Raw genomic sequence first — 22858 nt, forward strand, 5'->3', positions numbered from 1 at the left:
GCTACTCAATCTAAAATGTTGTCATTTCTACGCTCTCGGTCAATAAAATCTTTTCAAACTTTTATTTCATTTTTATGTTCACACAGCATCGGTTTTGGAGCGACATTGATTTTTTGTTCTTGTTACGAGAATCTTCCCTTAAAAGGCTGTGATTGATTGAATAATTGACAGAGGACTTGAGATCATACTCAGACCCTCGTTAAAGTCATCAAATGTCCTCACAACTTAGAGATTCTAGAATGCAACATTGTCGTGACAGGTAACCAAGGCCGACCGCCATTCATTCCCACTTGGGCTTCAAACAAACACCAATGTTTTTCTAATGTAATCTTTAGAAATGGAAGACAAAGTCTTTACTAGCGACAGTCAGTTACATAATAGACACGAAAATAAACCAAACAAAACTAAACTTGTAAAGATTATCCGTAGGATAAAAAGGAAATCTGTTTAACAGGCAAGTTTGAAATAAAATCAAAAGCTAAGGACTATTTCATCTTACATTATGTTAAAAAATAACTGGACAACACTGTAGTCAAGAAAAACGCTAATACATTGTAAACATCAATAACAATATAAATAATATATTTTTATGCAAATAAAATGTCTATACTCAAACAGCATTTCAACACTCATGATTTGGTTTTGTTATCAGATATGATATGAAGATAAAATTTGAATAGCCTGGACAGTGAGCAAACCCACCAAATTACAGGTTAAACAGCCTAGGCAGCATCAACCCACCAAATTACAGGAAAAACAGCCTAGACAGCATCAACCCCCCAAATTACAGGTTAAAACAGCCTAGACAGCATCAACCCAACAAATTACAGGTAAAACAGCCTAGACAGCAGCACCCCGCCAAATTACAGGTAAAACAGCCTAGACAGCATCAACCCCCCAAATTACAGGTTAAACAGCCTAGGCAGCATCAACCCACCAAATTACAGGTTAAACAGCCTACGCAGCATCAACCCACCAAATTACAGGTTAAAACGGCCTAGACAGCATCAACCCACCAAATTAATGGTTAAACAGCCTAGACAGCATCAACCCACCAAATTACCGGTTAAACAGCCTAGACATTATCAACCCACCAAATTACCGATTAAACAGCCTAGACATTATCAACCCACCAAATTACCGGTTAAACAGCCTAGACAGCATCAACCCACCAAATTACTGGTTAAACAGCCTAGACAGCATCAACCCACCAAATTACTGGTTAAACAGCCTCGACAGCATCAACCCACCAAATTACTGGTTAAACAGTCTAGACAGCATCAACCCACCAAATTACTGGTTAAACAGTCTGGGAGCTCAGCATTAACCAAGCAAGCTATAGGTTAACTACCATCAATCTATAAATCGTGAAGAAATCAAAATAGAATAATTTTGTCTTGTAGCTTGTTAGGATGAAAGTGTATCAACATGCTTCATAAGAAATACCATGAATCAAGGCATTATGGTTCTAAAGAATATTAGTTTAATATATGAAATGTTGACGATGGATTGAGGACAGACCCAGGTGCCAATACATAAGCTTACAATAGCCTTAGGCAATGGTGAAGTTAAAATCAGAAACATGTGCTTGCTCTAATACGGATACAGTTTAAATGGTACGACAATCTCCTCAATGACAGGCATGCTTGTCTACGGGAGTTAAGATCTTTAAATTAAAGCCCAGCCACAGACATACTGAATAGATAAGTGTAGGGATATAGATTGCTGAAAGCCATTTATCAAGGCCCAGTAACATATATACATTGAAATATCCCTGGCTATTGAATTGTTGTAGAGTTAGAAACCAGATTTTGATCAATATTTATTTGATCTGTAACGTGGAGAATTGAGTCCTGTAGGTTGTATCATTTATATAATATAAATTTAAAGGCTAAACCAACGTGTTTAAATTTGATAAAGTATAAATCAATTTACATTTTGGCAACTAATTGTTACTGTGACTTTGGAGTACATAGATATGTATATACGTACAGGGTCCATTAAACAGACAGCACATTAATGCTGTCACTCTACTTATAAGTGATTGTACCGGACAATCTGGTCACTGTATTTATCAGTGATTGTACCGGACAGTCTGGTCACTGTACTTAAAAGTGATTGTGCCAGACAGTCTGGTCACTGTACTTATAATTGATTGTACCGGACAATCTGGTCACTGTATACATAATTATAAGTGATTGTACCGGTCAATCTGGTCACTGTACTTATAAGTGATTGTACCGGACAATCTGGTCACTGTATACATACTTATAAGTGATTGTACCGGACAATCTGGTCACTGTACTTATAAGTGATTGTACCGGACAATCTGGTCACTGTACTTATAAGTGATTGTACCGGACAATCTGGTCACTGTACTTATAAGTGATTGTACCGGACAATCTGGTCACTGTACTTATAAGTGATTGTACCGGACAATCTGGTCACTGTACTTATAAGTGATTGTACCGGACAATCTGGTCACTGTACTTATAAGTGATTGTACCGGACAATCTGGTCACTGTACTTATAAGTGATTGTACCGGACAATCTGGTCACTGTACTTATAAGTGATTGTACCGGACAATCTGGTCACTGTACTTATAAGTGATTGTACCGGACAATCTGGTCACTGTACTTATAAGTGATTGTACCGGACAATCTGGTCACTGTACTTATAAGTGATTGTACCGGACAATCTGGTCACTGTACTTATAAGTGATTGTACCGGACAATCTGGTCACTGTACTTATAAGTGATTGTACCGGACAATCTGGTCACTGTACTTATAAGTGATTGTACCGGACAATCTGGTCACTGTACTTATAAGTGATTGTACCGGACAATCTGGTCACTGTACTTATAAGTGATTGTACCGGACAATCTGGTCACTGTACTTATAAGTGATTGTACCGGACAATCTGGTCACTGTACTTATAAGTGATTGTACCGGACAATCTGGTCACTGTACTTATAAGTGATTGTACCGGACAATCTGGTCACTGTACTTATAAGTGATTGTACCGGACAATCTGGTCACTGTACTTATAAGTGATTGTACCGGACAATCTGGTCACTGTACTTATAAGTGATTGTACCGGACAATCTGGTCACTGTACTTATAAGTGATTGTACCGGACAATCTGGTCACTGTACTTATAAGTGATTGTACCGGACAATCTGGTCACTGTACTTATAAGTGATTGTACCGGACAATCTTGTCACTGTACTTATCTGATGGGATGGACTTTTTATACATACTGGACAATCTGGTGTCTTTTAACTTTCTAGATGGAATGTAATAGTAATATTTATGACTAGGTGTACAGTTACCAGTGTATTTGACTTTTGATCTCTCGTGACCTTGGCCTTGAATCAAGGGTCCTATAAAAGAATGTCGCACACATCTAGTAATGAAATGGGGGTGAAATGCCTTTAAAATGTCTTCATGCAATGTTTATTAGTTTATCTCATTGTGAACAAACAAACAGAAACTGACAGTACATATATCTGATATCTGTCACCTCAATTGTAACCTTGACCCTTGGGTTATGATTCTGAAAATGCTTCCAAACCTGATAGGCAGAGCAAATCATCAAGTTCATTATGGCTGTCATTGTTTCAGATATATTCAAGATTATTTGTCTATGAAAAACCCCATTTAATGATGAACAAAGGAGCTGGAACATTACTTTTCTAATTGAAAGGGAGATCACTCCAATGATTTATAAATAAAAGTGTTATCAGATTGTTTACTGATACAACTTCCTAGATGTTTACATGTTATCCCAATATCAGTACTTTATATCCTGGACAATTTTTTTTTCATTCTTCATTTGATGTCTGGGATAGACATCTCTTCTGTATATTTATATACATGGTGGATTTTGCATTTTTGGGGGGAGGGGGAGATAACTCATTCAAATCCAAGGAAATGATCATTTTCTTATCAAGCACACTACATATACAGGCCTAACAATCTCAGAACAGTAAACTGAAGAACGTGTAAACTTTGTGAAATTACCAATACATAAATTAAGTGTCCTTTAAATAACACCATATATATATATATATATGTGTGTGTGTGTCTCATGATCATTAGTAATAAGCTATATATATATATAGCTTACCAGTTATTATCTGATGTTAAAGATACAGTACAAGTTTGATGAATTAGATAATTGTCAGTGTTAATTAACTTATTCACCCCTGAAATTCCATAATGAACTATTCCAACCTTTGAATTGGAAGAGTGCAGTTCAAATGTGTCTTTAGGGGTGAATGAATTAACACTCCCTGTAGGTATAACCCTATTAAATAACACTGACCGGGTTAACACATCGTCATAATGGACACACTGCAGAAGGAATAAAAAACATTTTCAGACTGAGGTCACCACTTCAGGGCATTTCTAGCTATTTTGAAACATAATTATAGTCACTAAAGTGATGTTATCAAGGAAGAGACGCCTATTCTTTCTAAATATATCTAGTTCTGATTGGCATATCAGATACACATCACACTCACATCAAAACACATCAAGCTACAAATCTATGTCAATGTTCAGATACAAGACTGTGTGACAACACTGCTCAGCAGAGGTCTAAATGAACTGGAACTCACATTGGTAATTAGGATGGTAAATGTATGAAGGATAAATTTTGTCATAAGATCAGAAAGTGAGTCATTAAAAACATATTGTAAGCTGGATAAATAAAAATTGACATTTTATGTAAGGAACCATACACAAGCTATCCTAAATGCCTAGAAAACCTCTGGTAAACAGATTGACACCCCCTCGTAAACAGTTGGCAGGTTGATCCTTAATCTCATTCCTATGGATTAACAGTGGACAATCCTATGTCTGCAGGCTAATTAAGTACTTAGTACTTGATACACCCCATAAGCCATTGGCTACAGCACAGTGTACAGTTCTTGTGGCTAGGATCACTGGGATCAAAAGTTTGGAGAACAGAGGACAATATTTACACCTGACAGATTTATCTCCCTTTTACTGGTACCCATTTCCTAGGTGCACATGTACACCTTTGAGTTGGGGAACATCAACAATCCTTAGTAGAATAGCCTCCCTACCTTGGCCTGAAGTCTTTCATTTGACCATTGAAACAATATCTTTTGGACTCTCCAAAATAGGTTTTGACTCCTGAGTTTAAAAGAACTTGCTGTTTAACATGAGTTTTGACTCTCCATGTTAAAGGTGATTTGACTCTTGCTATCATTAGAGTCCAACAAAAGCCCAGTGGTCTTCAGGATCGACCCATAGTATGTTTGTTTCGTAAAATAAATAGCACTCTTCAACATTTGGAATAATGGGCCTTTGTGTTCATAATTTAATTCAAATACCTTAATGGTAGCAGCTTCTGATTTTATATCACATAGTAGAATAATCTACTAATAAGTCATCTGGAGTTTGATCAGTTAAAATATTTAAAACCAAATATTTTGAAACTGCAAACCTTTTTCCATCAAACTTTTTATCAAACACTAAATCCTGCTTATAAACCCTGGGAAATTCAACAATTATTGTTCAACACAAAGCAATTTATTATTAAAAGATGATATATATCTGTGTAAAACTGTATCAGAACGAGTTGAAAGATATCTATTATTTCTTTACACCTCATGGTAATTAAACCTTCATGCTGACCCAAAATTAACTTAACAAATAAATCGGGGCATTTCAAACTTGAGGAAAATTGAGGTTAGACAAATAATGTCAAATTTAATGTGAATTGATAAAACGCATATAAACAATTGTACTTTCATTTTGTTGCCTTTCTTCTTTGTCCTGTCTTTCAAGTGTATTCTTCAACAATGGGGTGTCTGTCTACAACGAGTCACAATAACTGCCTTCTCCTTTTTGAGTAAATATTGTTAGACAGTAGCAGATATGGCGCCAAGCTCATTAGTTTTTAGGTTGACTGTCAAGTAGCAAGAAATTACATATACAATACAACCTATAAATAGGCCTTGACAATGGTAGATAAACGATTTAGTGGACAAGGTCTATAAAACTCCAAACTCCACAGACATTTAATGGCTGGCTGTTGACTATCTCTTATATTACCATGTACATATCGCAGCAGTATGTGCAAAATTATTAACATTTTGCACACTGTGAACATATATTGCAATAGAATTTAAATACATACATCATGCGCAGCTTTCAATTGAAAACAATTATTGTAACTTTATTTAATTGGTATGGCATTCTCGCAACTTTAAAATCAATTTATTTTCATTGAAAGTTAAAGCTGACGAGACCACAAGATTTGAATCTGTGACATCACATGCAGACAGCAATGTTTGATACCATTTTTTTTGTTCTCAACTGTATATTATAATCCCTCCATTGCCAGTGCTTCTGTCCGAGCCTAAACAAGGACACATTTTGATATAATTTACATTGTTATTTCCATTTTCCATTTTTTTCCACTCGAACAGACGTCAGTTTCTTACTTCAATCAAACCTGTACAGGCGTCAGTCTCTCACCTCAACAAAACCTCGACTAACATGAGTCTCTGACGTCAACGAAGCCTGTACAGACGTCAGTCTGTCACCTCAACCAAACCTCGACTAACATGAGTCTCTGACTTCAACCAAACCTGTACAGCCGTCAGTCTCTCACCCCAACCAAACCTGTACAGACGTGAGTCTCTCACCTCAATGAATCCTCGACTGACATGAGTCTCTGACGTCAACCAAACCTGTACAGACGTCAGTCTCTCACCTCAACCAAACCTCGACTAACATGAGTCTCTGACGTCAACCAAACCTGTACAGACGTCAGTCTCTCACCTCAATGAAACCTCGACTGACATGAGTCTCTCACTTCAACCAAACCTGTACAGACGTCAGTCTCTCACCTCAACCAAACCTCGACTGACATGAGTCTCTCACTTCAACGGAATTAAACCAGTTGAATCTGAACAGACATACCTTGGTAAGTCTCCTTTTTGCATTTTCCTGTGTATTGTGCTCATTGGCTTACACAGAGCTTGAAATATGTACCTGTTATATTACTATATACATATAGTACAGGTGTATATAGACATTTGCTACAACTGATTCAATTAAATCATATTTTACTCTTTTGAAATGTAAGTAATCAAATATCTGAAAAAAACGTTAAAAGTTATTACGAATGATGAAGTGCAATTTTTGGAGAACCCTTTGGAAAATTTCATTAAAAAAAGAACCTTGTCGTTCAGCAAGTGAAACTCAAGCAGTATTGTTTAAAACGTAAAAAATGACAAGTGTTGTAACTTAAGAAAATAATGTGTTAAGATTGACGTAAGTCGTTTAAAACATATCCTAATCTCCATCTATACTGAAATGGATTAATTCAATAGACACTTTTGTTCATTTAACCTATCTCCTCTGAAAACTGACTGTATGCATGCATTCTGTTTTAGTAGGGGAATATCATTAACAGGAGATGAAAGGAACAAGATATCTCAATACATTTATATGGTGTAACCAGTGTGTCATGACAACGTTTAAAGGTCTTATACAACATTCGAAAATAGTCCATCGGTACGTATACCATTACCTTGATTCTACCAAAGCCATTAATGAGACATACCATATTTCACATAATTAGCCCCCACAGTTCATCATTACTATTAACTTGATTCTACCAAAGCCATTAATGATATACCGTAATTCACATAATTATCCCCAACAGTTCATCATTACCATTAACTTGATTCTACCAAAGCTATTAATGAGATATACCATATTTCACATAATTAGCTCCCACAGTTCATCATTACCATTAACTTGATTCTACCAAAGCCATTAATGATATACCATAATTCACATAATTATCCACCACAGTTCATCATTACCATGAACTTGATTATACCAAAGCTATTAATGAGATATACCGTAATTCACATAATTAGCCCCCACAGTTCATCATTACCATTAACTTGATTCTACCAGTCATTAATGAGATATACCGTAATCTACATAATTAGCCCCCAAAGTACATCATTATCATTAACTTGATTCTACCAAAGCCATTAATGAGATATACCGTAATCTACATAATTAGCCCCCACAGTACATCATTACCATTAACTCAATTCCACCTGGAGCCATTAATGAGATATGCCATAATCCACATAATTAGCTCCCATCTCCCACCCTTACCTGTAAAATGTAAGCTTTCTCCTAGAATTATGATAATGTCCCATGATTTTTCAGCTCTTCCATTTAATGGATTTCACATACAGTACCAATTTATCTATGCAATAAAAATATGTATTGAGGATTTTGTGAAATAGAAATTATTTTCTTAAGTAAATCCTTAAATAAACTTCAAACAGTTATCAAGACATCTATTTATTGATATAATACAGTATATAAGAATTTCTGAGTGTAGTTCTTTGAAAGATTTTCAATCGAAATTTGCAAGTAGCTGGGTACATAGCAGACACAACAATTAAAGCCTCAAATTTCATTTACGTCATTAAAGACTTAAGTGATACAAACATAACATTACATTATTTACAAGCACACCACCCACTTAAAAATTAATCTTAAATATAATTACAGTTTTACCTATACACATGGAGTCCCAACATTCTATAGTTTGTAATCAGTTTTAGACAGTTTGTACCCTACATTCTAAATAAGAGACCTGTTCTTCATAGTACCCAAATTTATCACCAATCTTTCAATTTCTTAACAATATTTATTTAACCAAAAATAACAGCCAAAGTTCTGTTATAAATGAATTAGCATACTAACTGTTTTGACTTGCCGATCACAGTCAGACAAACTTTCAATAACCTTTAAACTAGCGTCAATTGATACCTGATATTTTTACTTCTCAACAAAAATATTTGCGAAGGTCAACTTTTCATCTAACTCAACATTAAGTGGATAATTATATCATGTTGTTAACGAGATTTAAAACCTGCGGCACTTTCTCCTGTCAGTCCTTTACAATAGCCACTTTGGGCCTGCTTTAATCAATGGTTCCGAGGTTTAAGGAAAGACGCCTTGCAGGGTTAACAAAATGCGATAATCTTTTATATCAAGCAGTTTACAGATAATTTACTCTTATATTTACCAGGTAGTGATATAAATTTGAATCAAATTACATATGAATGGTAATATAAATGTACAGAAGAAACAGATACAAAATCTTTAATTATCATGTCCCTAAGTTATCCATTCGGAGAACAGATGTTCCACGTCCTCAAATTATCCAGTCTGAGAATGAATGTCCCTCGTTCTCAAATTATCTAGTCTGAGAATGAATGTCCCACATTCTCAAATTATCCAGTCGGAGAACAAATGTCCCATGTCCTCTAATTATCCAGTCGGAGAACAAATGTCCCACGTCCTCAAAATATCCAGTCTGGCTGACAATAGATGTTCCAAATCCTTATAACCACTGATTGTAATACAGTACACTAAATATTTTTTTCACAATATTTTATTACATCATGTATTCAATTTTTGTAATTGAATTGCAGATTGACAGACCTTATAACCAGACCAAGTGTTTGGTCCTCTACCTTACTCATTTGATTACCTTGGAGATATTGGGGGATTGAAGATGTCCGTCCACAATTGTGCCTTAACCTTTTACATTTGCCTGTAGAGTAACTTCTGAGCCCTACACTGTGGCTGATAGAAATCCCATGTAGCCTATTCCATGTTCTTTGACAGAATGCAAGGAGACAATCATACATAACTTGAAATATGCCAGTTTTTCACATGGTTGCTGGTACCCCTTTTTACATCAACTTACACTCCAACAATCAGGATAATGTGTATCAATCAACTTTTGGTTTGTTTGTGTTTCAAGTCCTACTAACAGCTATGGTCATTTAAGGACGTACGTGCCAGGTTTTGGTGGTGGAGGAATTTAGCCTGGAGTTCCTGGAGACATACGGCCAGTATCTGGAGACTGCCCAACGTAGGTCTCGAACCCGCGACCCAATGGTGGATGGCCAGTTGTAGCATAATGTCAGATGCCTTAACCACTTGGCCACCGCGGTCCCTATTAATATTGTAATGATCAAGGACACGTAATTACAGCACCTGCAGCAAAAATCCAGAACAGACCACAGATCAGAAGTGGCAGGAAACCAAACCTCTTTAACCCTTTCAACCCTATGTAACTTTAGTAGACTCTACCATGCATTGATCTGGATGAGTCCAATATGGTCTACAGTGGTGAAAGGGTTAATTAATCTGAACTGTGATAATCCAAGTGATTTTAAGTGATAACTACCCAATATGCAAATTTTTAATTTCCATAAAACAAAGTGTCTAGAAATGCAACGTTAACTTATCGGACCAAATCAGTCAAAGCTATCCCCTTGAAAGTCGGTAAAGTTTCACTGTACACTGTAGATGTATACTGAACGGTGTGTGCATCATAAAATATAATCATTATAGACAATGTAGGAGAGATATAGATGATGTACAAACTCATTATATTAACAAGCATCATTTGGTTCCTCCATTAGTCACCTGGGCAGTTGTTAGTATTAGATGTGTATCTAGATTGCTACACACCGTTATATTGTCGGTAGAATTCTAAGGCGAGAAGGACTGATTATGATACTGTGAAGTATTAATTCTACAATGTAAAGGCCCAATTACCTCCACATTGATGAATGGATCCTATCAAATGTCTATAATTAAAGGAAGACATTGTTATTGGGACACACCGTTAAATTCCACATTCTGAGGAACAGATACACCTAACACCCGAGTACGGCAATCGATGTCACACACTACCAAGTCTTATTCAAAACACTCACTACCACGAAACCCTTATACCTAGTTCAACTTGAGCTGATCAGAACTCAGTTTGTATATATGTATAGATATTCTGGGGCTTTGCAATTCAACTAGAAATATTTAATGTACAATGAAAGGTTTATTTTCCCCTCATTCACCATTTTAAGACTGGTGATCAGCCATACCTGATAAGATTACAAGTAGCCTACTGATAAAATCCATCTACCGATATTTCGTATTCAGTGAACAATAAATCAAAATTGATTCTAATGCTTATACTGAAATGTAAATCAGTTGTATTTACTACTAATGTTAAAGATGTAGATGATGGAGTGGGGTGATGGTTAGCGATGTCCGACTGAGCTGGTGAGGGTTGTGAGGAAGAGAAAGAGGTGTAAAGAGATGGGGATGTCAGATGGGGGATCGTACACCAGGAAAAATGGCCGGGGAACACATAAGCCAGGATAATAGTTACTACATGTATTTCTATGTACGTCATCTTAGGGATCCCTGTCCTAGTGCAACGTGGTTTTCCGTATCATATACAGTAACCTCCCCTTAATTTCCGTTTGGAAATAACTGTAGCACTGTTCGGTCAGGACACTTCTGTTGACCATGCAGGTAGCTCAATCGGTTGGAACGATAGTAAAACAATCTGAAGTCCAGGGTTCGAAACCGGGCGATCTAGCCCCTCGAGGCTCTGACTCATCGTCACTGGTGTTGATTATGTTGTGTTTCTTTTATTTGTATAATTTTTTCATGGAAGTCCCGCTAAGTATATGGTTTCTCTTTTCAGAAATGATTCATCAAAGCCAAAGTCATGCCAGTAAAAAAAATCATTTCCAATGCAAAGTAAGAGGTTTTGGCAGTACAGTACAGTGATCCCGAAATGAAATCAGTTTTTAGTTTTTCAGTTTGGCTTTACATTGACTCATTTTCATAGAAGTTATTATAATAAATGCAATTAAAGAGTTCAATATTTGTTACGTTCAACTATTTGGTATTCAGAAAGATGAATAAATTTCTTTCTGAAATACCGCGGTACATGTTTCTACCCCAATGCCATTGGCTAATAAGGCTAGATGTAGCGTGCTTTTACAGCAACCATTCAATATATGTGTATCCCAAGTAATTCTAGTGCAGACATTTTAACAATTCAACAGATAAACCAACTTAAATGTTTCCACAGGGAAAGTTCAATTAGTTAAAGTGTTTTAAGTAGGCCCGCTTAGCTAGGTAGAGATCTGTGACTAGATCAGGCATGACCATACCAATAAACCCTGGTCCCTATAACACACGCTGTTAATTATATAAAGATAAGTGTTTGTAGTTAGTCATTAACGACCGTTAATGGCCAATTATACAGTACTGTCCTGTTTATGTCATTAAACCCCCATGGGCATCCATATTGTATATATCACCATGGTAACAAATCATCAATGATGTCATTATTCAGTGTATGTTATTGTCATGATACAGTACCACTTTACACAAGTACCTAACAAAATTAAAATTTAATTCACTTTTTAACATGAATTATACAGTTTTTTTTCACCAGTGTTTGCTATAACCACTGTTACACATTCCCTGACATCCAAACACCCACTCCCTGACATCTAAACACCCACTCCCAGACATCCAAACACCCACTCCCTGACATCTAAACACCCACTCCCTGACATCCAAACACCCACTACCTGACATCTAAACACCCACTCCCTGACATCCAAACACCCACTCCCTGACATCCAAACACCCACTACCTGACATCTAAACACCCATTCCCAAACATCTAAACACAAACTCCCTGACAACTAAACATACATTCCCTGACATCTAAACACACATTCCCTGACATCTAAACACACATTCCCTGACATCTAAACACCTATTCCCTGACATCTAAAGACACACTCCCTGACATCTAAACATCCACTTCCTGACACTCAAACACCCACTCCCTGACACTCAAACATCCACTCCCTGACATCTAAACACCTACTCCCTGACACTCAAACATCCACTACCTGACATCTAAACATCCACTTCCTGACACTCAAACACCCACTCCCTGACACTCAAACATCCACTACCTGACATCTAAACACCTACTCCCTGACACTCAAACATCCACTCCCTGACATCTAAACCCCCCCTCCCTGTCATCTAAACACCCACTCCCAGACATCTAAACACACATTCCTGACATCCAAACACCCAGTCCCTGACACTCAAACATCCACTCCCTGACATCTAAACACCGACTCCCTGACATCAAAACACCCACTACCTGACATCTAAACACCCCCTACCTGACATCCAACCTCCCACTCCCTGACACTCAAACATCCACTCCCTGACATCTAAACACACGTTCCCTGACATCTAAACACACATTCCTGACATCCAAACACCCAGTCCCTGACACTCAAACATCCACTCCCTGACATCTAAACACACACTCCCTGACATCTAAACACACATTCCTGACATCCAAACACCGACTACCTGACATCTTAACACACACTCCCTGACATCTAAACACCCACTCCCTGACATCTAAACACCCACTCCCTGACATCTAAACACCCACTACCTGACATCCAAACACCCACTCCCTGACATCCAAACACCCACTCCCTGACATCTAAACACACATTCCCTGACATCTAAAGACCTATTCCCTGACATCTAAACACCCACTACCTGACATCCAAACACCCAATCCCAGACATCCAAACACACACTCCCTGACATCTAAACACACATTCCTGACATCCAAACACCGACTACCTGACATCTTAACACACACTCCCTGACATCTAAACACCCACTCCCTGACATCTAAACACCCACTCCCTGACATCTAAACACCCACTACCTGACATCCAAACACCCACTCCCTGACACTCAAACATCCACTACCTGACATCTAAACACCCACTCCCTGACATCTAAACACCGACTCCCTGACATCTAAACACCCACTACCTGACATCCAAACACCCACTACCTGACATCTAAACACCCACTCCCTGACATCTAAACACACACTCCCTGACACCCAAACACCAACTCCCTGACATCTAAACACCAATTTCCTGACACCCATACACCCACTCCCAGACATCTAAACACCCATTCCCTGACATCTAAACACCCACTCCCTGAAATCTAAACACTCATTACCTGACATCTAAACACCCACTACCTCACATCTAACCCCCCCCTCCCTGACATTTAAACACCCACTCCCTGACATCTAAAAACACACTCCCTGACACCCAAACACCAACTCCCTGACATCTAAACACCAATTTCCTGACACCCATACACCCACTCCCAGACATGTAAACACCCATTCCCTGACATCTAAACACCCACTACCTGACATCTAAACACACACTCCCTGACATCTAAACACCCACTACCTCACATCTAAACACCCACTCCCTGACATTTAAACACCCACTCCCTGACATCTAAACACCCACTCCCTGACATCTAAACACTCATTCCCTGACATCTAAACACCCACTACCTGACATCGAAACACCCACTCCCTGACATCGAAACACCCAATCCCTGACATCTAAACACCCACTACCTGACATCTAAACACCCACTACCTGACATCTAAACACTCATTCCCTGACATCTAAACACCCACTACCTGACATCTAAACACACACTCCCTGACATCCAAACACTCATTCCCTGACATCCAAACACACACTCCCTGACATCTAAACACCCACTACCTGACATCTAAACACTCATTCCCTGACATCTAAACACCCTCTACCTGACATCGAAACACCCACTCCCTGACATCGAAACACCCACTCCCTGACATCTAAACACCCACTCCCTGACACCCAAACACCCACTCCATGACACCCAAACATCCACTCCCTGACATCTAAACACACACTCCCTTACATCTAAACCCCTATTCCCTGACATCTAAACACCCCCTCCCTGACATCTAAACACCCACTCCCTGACATCTAAACACACACTCCCTTACATCTAAAGACCTATTCCCTGACATCTAAACACCCCCTCCCTGACATCTAAACACCCACTCCCTGACACCCAAACACCCACTCCCTGACACCCAAACATCCACTCCCTGACATCTAAACACACACTCCCTTACATCTAAACACCTATTCCCTGACATCTAAACACACCCTCCCTGACATCCAAACACTCATTCCCTGACATCCAAACACACACTCCCTGACATCTACACACCCACTCCCTGACATCTAAACACCTATTCCCTGACATCTAAACACACACTCCCTGACATCTAAACACCCATTCCCTGACATCTAAACACCCACTCCCTGACACCCAAACACCCACTCCCTGACACCCAAACATCCACTCCCTGACATCTAAACACACACTCCCTTACATCTAAACACCTATTCCCTGACATCTAAACACCCCCTCCCTGACATCTAAACACCCACTCCCTGACACCCAAACACCCACTCCCTGACATCTAAACACACACTCCCTGACATCTAAACACCCATTCCCTGACATCTAAACACCCACTCCTTGACACTCAAACACCCACTCCCTGACACTCAAACACCCACTCCCTGATATCCACCTACTCCATCTCCTAGTAACTATATATATATATATAAGTGTGTTTAAAACAGTCTCCTGATGAACGGGGAATCAACCCGAGAAAGACCTAGAGACGCTATCTCTGTCTTTTGTTCTTTTTTTTTTATATTTAATTCCAACACAAGGACTTCTCAATGTTTTCTTTATATATATAAGTATATTAGCTAGTCTCACGCTGGGGTAGATGTCATATACATGTATATATATATGTATATAACCAGAAGACACAGTTCTGTTATAGAGCATGATTTTATTGTTTACCATTATATCTATACAAACAAGTGTTATTAGCTCAAATTGGGGAAGTACCAAGTGTTGTCCTTGGAATAATTCAGTACCAGTTGACAGTCTATAGAGACATGAATATTTCATATCACCTTAGGGGACTCCCAGATCTACCGGTTCAGGACCGTTACCTACATCCTATGGAGGTCCTGTATGAATAATTATGTAAATGTTTCAATTCAGACACAATTCTCTTCCTCTGCATGTGTCCATTTAAACACACCACAGAAACTCCGTTAAACAACTTGACAGAAATTACACACGTCAAACCAATCTTTAAGTGTCCAGTATTGTGTTTTGTCTATGATTCAAGCATACAAAGCAAACCAATTCAAGGTACTTCAATATATGGAAAATTGTTCTTCAGATATGACCAATATCATAAACTTCCATACATTGTAACATAAATGTGTATATTTTTAAAGAATTTTTTGAAATGGATATCCTGTAGAAAGCTTACTCTTTGTCGTAATATTAAATTAACTCTGTTATATGAGCCATTTTTCACGCTTGCATGAACAACATCAGGTTATAATTACAGTAAATAAATGAATGAGGGATAACATTATCCTTTGAAGTGTTTTAACGTTTAATGATTTTATGTTAAGTGATCAGTTAGCATATATATAGCTTGTCATTAACCCACGTAGAGTGATTACATGCATAAATCCCAATCATAGCTGCAGAAAATTAGCAAAGACAAACACTTAGTAGTTCAACACTTTTCACTGCTAGTTTCCTTATTTTCTAAAAAAAAATATGAGACAACCTCTTTTTAAATATTTTATTGTGAATCCCCTGAACCTCAGCCAACAGGAATGGACGTTTGACATTTATTTAAACATCTGGAGGAAAGAATGTTTTAATTTTAAACAAACTCTAGGGGAATATGAAATTTGTTTCTCCAAATACTTATTATCGCCTATATGTAGCTACCTCCCACAGAATGGCTGGCAATTCAATCCAATAAAAACATCTGTTTCAGTTCAAACTATTCGTCGAAAACACATTCTAAAGTTTTCAAATAACTGACCAATCATAACAGGAAAATAAGGACCTAATATTTAAAACATGACATTTAAGTATATATGTAAGGCAAAAATGAACTTCAATTCCTACATAAAAACAAATTGGAACTACACAGTTTAGGGTGTGGAGTACGTAGCAGTCCATTATCTAATGTACCGTATAATAGGTAGAGTCTCACAGCTTCAATTGGGTAGATTTATACTATATTGTATATTGGGCAGTCACATGGCTATTAATACTTTATACACTGAAAGTATATTAGCTAGTCTCACGGCTTGGCTAGATTTTATACTATACTGTATATATATATATATAAGGAAGTCACATGGCAGTAAGTAACTAGTATTTACACTTTATACACTGAAAGTATATTAGCTAGTCTCACTGCTGGGCTAGATTTTATACTATTTGTATATATAAGGCAGTCACATGGCTGTAAGTAACTAGTATAAATTTATACTTTATACACTGAAAGTATATTAGCTAGTCTCACGGCTGGGCTAGATTTTATACAATTTGTATATATATAAGGCAGTCACATGGCTGTAAGTAACTAGTATTTATACTTTATACACTGAAAGTTTATTAGCTAGTCTCACGGCTGGGCTAGATTTTATACTATTTGTATATATAAGGCAGTCACATGCCTGTAACTAGTATAAATTTATACTTTATACACTGAAAGTATATTAGCTAGTCTCACGGCTGGGCTAGATTTTATACAATTTGTATATACATGTATATATATATAAGGCAGTCACATGGCTGTAAGTAACTAGTATTTATACTTTATACACTGAAAGTGTATTAGCTAGTCTCACGGCTGGGCTAGATTTTATACTATTTGTATATATATATATATATAAGCCAGTCACATGGCTGTAAGTAACTAGTATATCTATTTTATATGCTGAAAATATATTAGCTAATATATATACAGTGTATACGAAATATAAACTTTATTCATTTTACAACAATTATGAAACAAGTTAGTACAGCTTATAGTAATCACCCTTGTTAGCCTGGATGTTAACACGCTGGGGGTCTTAATGTGGGAGTACCCAGAGAAAACCCACGTGGTTGGGCAGGTGAACCCATATAACCTTTCGCGAATCAACCTATGGTCGTCTTGGTGAAAGGCGAGAGTGATATCCACTACGCCACCCGACCACCCTAATTATTAGCTAATCTCACGGCTGTGGTAGTTTTTATACTATACTGTGGGTACAATGGTTCTCATGACTGTAGAATAGTTAGCTGCTATAAACTGGAGGCATATATCAGATACACTATTAATTATACTCTATAGGTATACTAGATACATTTAAAAAGTCAGTATATAAGTACGTAGAACAGTCTCACGCCCTTGGTAGTAGTATACTATTGGTATACTGGACCGTCTGATTTACTTATAATTAATAAGTTTATAGACCTCTCGTGAGGTGGCGGAGGTGTCTTACGCAGATCTTGTGTTGTATATCCGTCAGGTGCTCAATCACCCTGAACGAATTGTTGTGTGCAGATATTGATACAAATTCCTACAACCTCGAATGGATATTATATCCCTAACCTAGTCTGACCAGAACAATAGGTTAGGGTACTGATATCATCAACGGTCGCGACAACAAGCATGGCAGTTAAATGTTGGAAGCCAGCCATAACATTTCTTTCCATACAAGCCCAAATATTCATCCCTTATAGCTATAATACCTATATCGATACAAACATAGAAATCTGTTTGATCTATAGCTTGTTTTCACCAAATTAAAAACAAAGAATGAAGTTGCAAGAGTTTTATTCAATCGTATTTTAAATCTTCTTTTAAAACAAGTACAGGTGTGTTTGTGTTCTCGGCAAGAAGTATTTACAATGCCTTCTTCTGAGTACACGCACATGTTACTTCTAGAAACGTTTTCAGTTTCAAGTACTGTTCATTTTAAATAAGCCTCCAATAACATCTCAGCTGATAATCTAAACATCAAAGAAAATATGCTTAAATCATTATTAGAAAAATAAAATAAAAAAAATGCCGTCATGATCAGGAGTATTCCACTTCGCAATCCTTCAATAAAGTAGCATTTAAATTTATACTCTATATATATAGCTATGAGTTATGGGAGTGTGCGATGAATACAGAATGGGGTGTGATTATTTAAGAGATATGTTCTATAACTTAAAAAATAAGGTTCACACAGGACAATTTTGAGAATATTTTTCCACTACGAGAGGGACAACTTTCGAAACATAAGTAAATTATAGTAAATTATATTTAAAAAAATACAATATTAGAACAAACATAATATTCATGATTAACAAACTAATAGTTTAAGAAACAGTAAGGGCTTTCTATTGGTAATTATTTTGACTATATGATAACTGTATACTGGTAAAATCTCTATTCACCCAGTGTAAACTTTGCTCTTCACATGGAATTACTATTTAGGGTAAAATGTATGCTAATATATATATATTCGCTATCATAATAAATTCTCCTTTATTGCAGTGGTCAAGTAAAGCAAAAATTAAACCGCATTAAAAATTTCCTCGAATACAGTTTACATTTACTATTTCTTCTGTACTTAGATATATATATATATACAAATCTTGAAGGTCTTTGATTCTCACTCTGTCGATAATTGAGGTCTATATATGAATTCTAGACATGAAATGTCAAATTTCATTCCGGTGATCTGGTTCCCAGACAATGCCACTGACTTTATAGAGCTCATTCAACACTTTATATTAAGTTATTACACAGGAGCACACCTTGGCTAACCAGTAAAACAGTTGAGTTTACATGCACTGTAATATACAGTAATATAGGAATGTTATGCCGAAAAACCATAAGCTTTGCACCTGGCACTTAATGTAATGACAGTGAAAGGCATATATACATATTTGCCTGCAATAAACCAAGGCAGAATGTAAATACGATGCTATACATATATATATTACCTAACCCCCCAAGCCGGCCACCACACCAGTAAAACAATATACATGTACCTCGTACTGCAGTTTATTATATTAGACAGGAAATGCATGGTTCGATATTCCCAGGGTGCATGTTTTTAAAATTAAAATTCTGTATCACCAGCCCAATAATATTGCTACATATATAGCTGTATCACCAGCCCAATAATATTGCTACATAGCTGTATCACCAGCCCAATAATATTGCTTCATAGCTGTATCACCAGCCCAATAATATTGCTTCATAGCTGTATCACCAGCCCAATAATATTGTTACATAGCTGTATCACCAGCCCAATAATATCGCTACATAGCTGTATCACCAGCCCAATAATATTGCTACATAGCTTTATCACCAGCCCGATAATATTGCTACATAGCTTTATCACCAGCCCAATAATATTGCTACATAGCTGTATCACCAGCCCAATAATATTGCTACATAGCTTTATCACCAGCCCAATAATATTGCTACATAGCTGTATCACCAGCCCGATAATATTGCTACATAGCTGTATCACCAGCCCAATAATATTGCTACATAGCTGTATCACCAGCCCAATAATATTGCTACATAGCTGTATCACCAGCCCAATAATATTGCTACATAGCTGTATCACCAGCCCAATAATATTGCTACATAGCTGTATCACCAGCCCAATAATATTGCTACATAGCTGTATCACCAGCCCAATAATATTGCTACATAGCTGTATCACCAGCCCAATAATATTGCTACATAGCTGTATCACCAGCCCAATAATATTGCTACATAGCTGTATCACCAGCCCAATAATATTGCTACATAGCTGTATCACCAGCCCAATAATATTGCTACATAGCTGTATCACCAGCCCAATAATATTGCTACATAGCTGTATCACCAGCCCAATAATATTGCTACATAGCTTTATCACCAGCCCAATAATATTGCTACATAGCTGTATCACCAGCCCAATAATATTGCTACATAGCTTTATCACCAGCCCAATAATATTGCTACATAGCTGTATCACCAGCCCAATAACATTGCTACATAGCTGTATCACCAGCCCAATAATATTGCTACATAATCAATTAGTTTGTCACCCTTAAGAAACTTTTCTATTAACTGGTGCATTGAAGGTATTCAATTCAACTGAACTTTTTCATGGCTATCAAGAATTTTTACAAAGTAGTAAAACGTAAAACAATGTTTTAAATACCAGGTATATATATGTAGACCTATATAGATAGTAAGACTACAGAAAAAATGTCTGAAAGTATCATGAAGTCACCTACACTTTAGCCCAGTTCTGAGTATGGGGTAGTGATCATGTCACTAATGAAAATAAACTTATTTTATTCTGAAGAGTGACAAACGGAACACTTACACACATAAGTACAGCTACAAACCTTTATATGCTGATTCAACTGTAAAGATTTAGTGATAAAATTTTGACTACCTATGTGAAGTATTAATATTTCATCGGTTACATCTACTCTGAATGACAGACAATTTACAGACTAATAAAACTTGAATATAGTATAATGAACTCTGTTTTATTTTAGCTCAGTTCTGTGTTGAATGATGGTTTCAAAATTGCTAAATTAGTATAACGTTACAATTCAGGAAAAAATGGTAGAAACAATAATGTTTGATTAAGTCATGTTTCCCTTTATTAATAGTCAACATTTAGTTAAAAGAAAATTATCCCCTTGAATAATCTTGACATACCTTAGATAAGAAAAGTGTGTTTCTATGGTATTCAAAAACTCTTGGGTCAATTTAAAGTCAACATTGAAATTGGTTTAAAAGACACATTTAGTCCATGATGTTATTAGCTGGCGAGAAGAACATTCTATTTAAAAGACTCGACAAACTGTCATTCACAATTCACAACTGTCAATTAGATAACTGAGGTGAAAAGACATGTGTATCAGTTCTCCCAAAGTTTGCCAATAGCTGTTTGAAGTAAACAAGGATTTATCTTAAATGTTGATCACATTTGCGCATTTAAAATTAAGTGTTTAATCTTGTTAATGTTTATTTGAACTAATGTACATGTTTATTTTGATGTTGCTCATATTACCAATAGAAACAGTATTTGGATTCCGGACGTCAATGTGAGATGGTGTATGCTGGCCAGTGCCAATACGTAAAACGGAATATTGGCTGTCAGATATATAACGGGTTACGCGAAACAGTTCTTTCTATTTTGTCTTCATCATAATTATTCTTTTATGGTGACAAATCGAAACAATGACATCCACATGTCGTGAGAGTAAACAACTTGAAAACGATTCAATGCACTATATGACTATCATTCTGACACTTAATACCGTTGGACTGTCAATGCTGATCTCTTAAAACTTAAAAAGAATTTGTTTATCAAAACTTTTTTTCAGAGATGTTCGAAGTGTATTCAAAAGTTTTGGCATTACATGTAAAATTCTGCACATGAATTCGATATAACTAAGGGCCTTTAAAAAACAGCCCGCACTGAGTCGGTTCCGTTACACCGAGTGACAGACGATCCACACAGATCATACAACAGATAACACTCGATCCTTAATATAACATCGAAAAATAAACACAACTTACGGCATCTGAAGAAGGTCTTTCTGGCATATCGTCCATTCGATTGTTGCTCCTGTAGGTGCTGAATCCATTCGATCTGCTCATATCTTCCATTTCGCTCTGGTTTCTTTCAAATCCCACATGCTTTCACATCAGAAGATCCCTCCGTTCATTACGCTAATAAGTCAATAGTGTGGTGTCCCGGTACGCTTTGTTGTTTCCAGGTGGTAAGTCATGTGACTTCCGTCAGTATCACGACAAAAAGTGACGATACAAGGGGGGTAACTCTTATTACACAATGGCACTGGTACAGCATTAACCGATTTAAAGGGGGGAAAATAAGGGATGTTCGTGAAAACTTGGCTGCTTCTAACAATAAGTAACCCTTTACAGTATGTGTCTTTAATTAAAAAAAATGTTTTTTTCCACAAATCTTTCAAGAAAACTATTAAGTTTTCTTTTCAAAAAGGCATTTGATTTAGAAGCATTAAAATAGAACAACGATCACACATGTACTTAAAAAATAACTTTAATTCAATACAAATTTGTTACCTTCATAATACGACATAATA

General features: G+C 36.9%; 1 protein-coding gene across 2 annotated transcripts in view; it reads right to left on the reverse strand.

Annotated features, from left to right (window-relative positions):
* Positions 1-22549, reverse strand: part of LOC110454429 (spermatogenesis-associated protein 1-like) — an 85181-nt gene extending 62632 nt beyond the window's left edge. Inside the window, exon 1 of one of the 2 annotated variants that reach the window (XM_021503920.1) lies at positions 22311-22549. In XM_021503920.1, coding sequence (XP_021359595.1) covers positions 22311-22400 — 90 coding nt within the window. In that variant the 5' untranslated portion in view covers positions 22401-22549. The remainder of the gene's footprint in view (positions 1-22310) is intronic. The other variant, XM_021503922.1, reaches the window with a different exon arrangement.
* Between the last annotated feature and the right edge of the window lie 309 nt (positions 22550-22858).

Source organism: Mizuhopecten yessoensis, unplaced genomic scaffold, assembly GCF_002113885.1.
Source record: "Mizuhopecten yessoensis strain PY_sf001 unplaced genomic scaffold, ASM211388v2 scaffold7833, whole genome shotgun sequence".
NCBI lineage: Eukaryota > Metazoa > Mollusca > Bivalvia > Pectinida > Pectinidae > Mizuhopecten > Mizuhopecten yessoensis.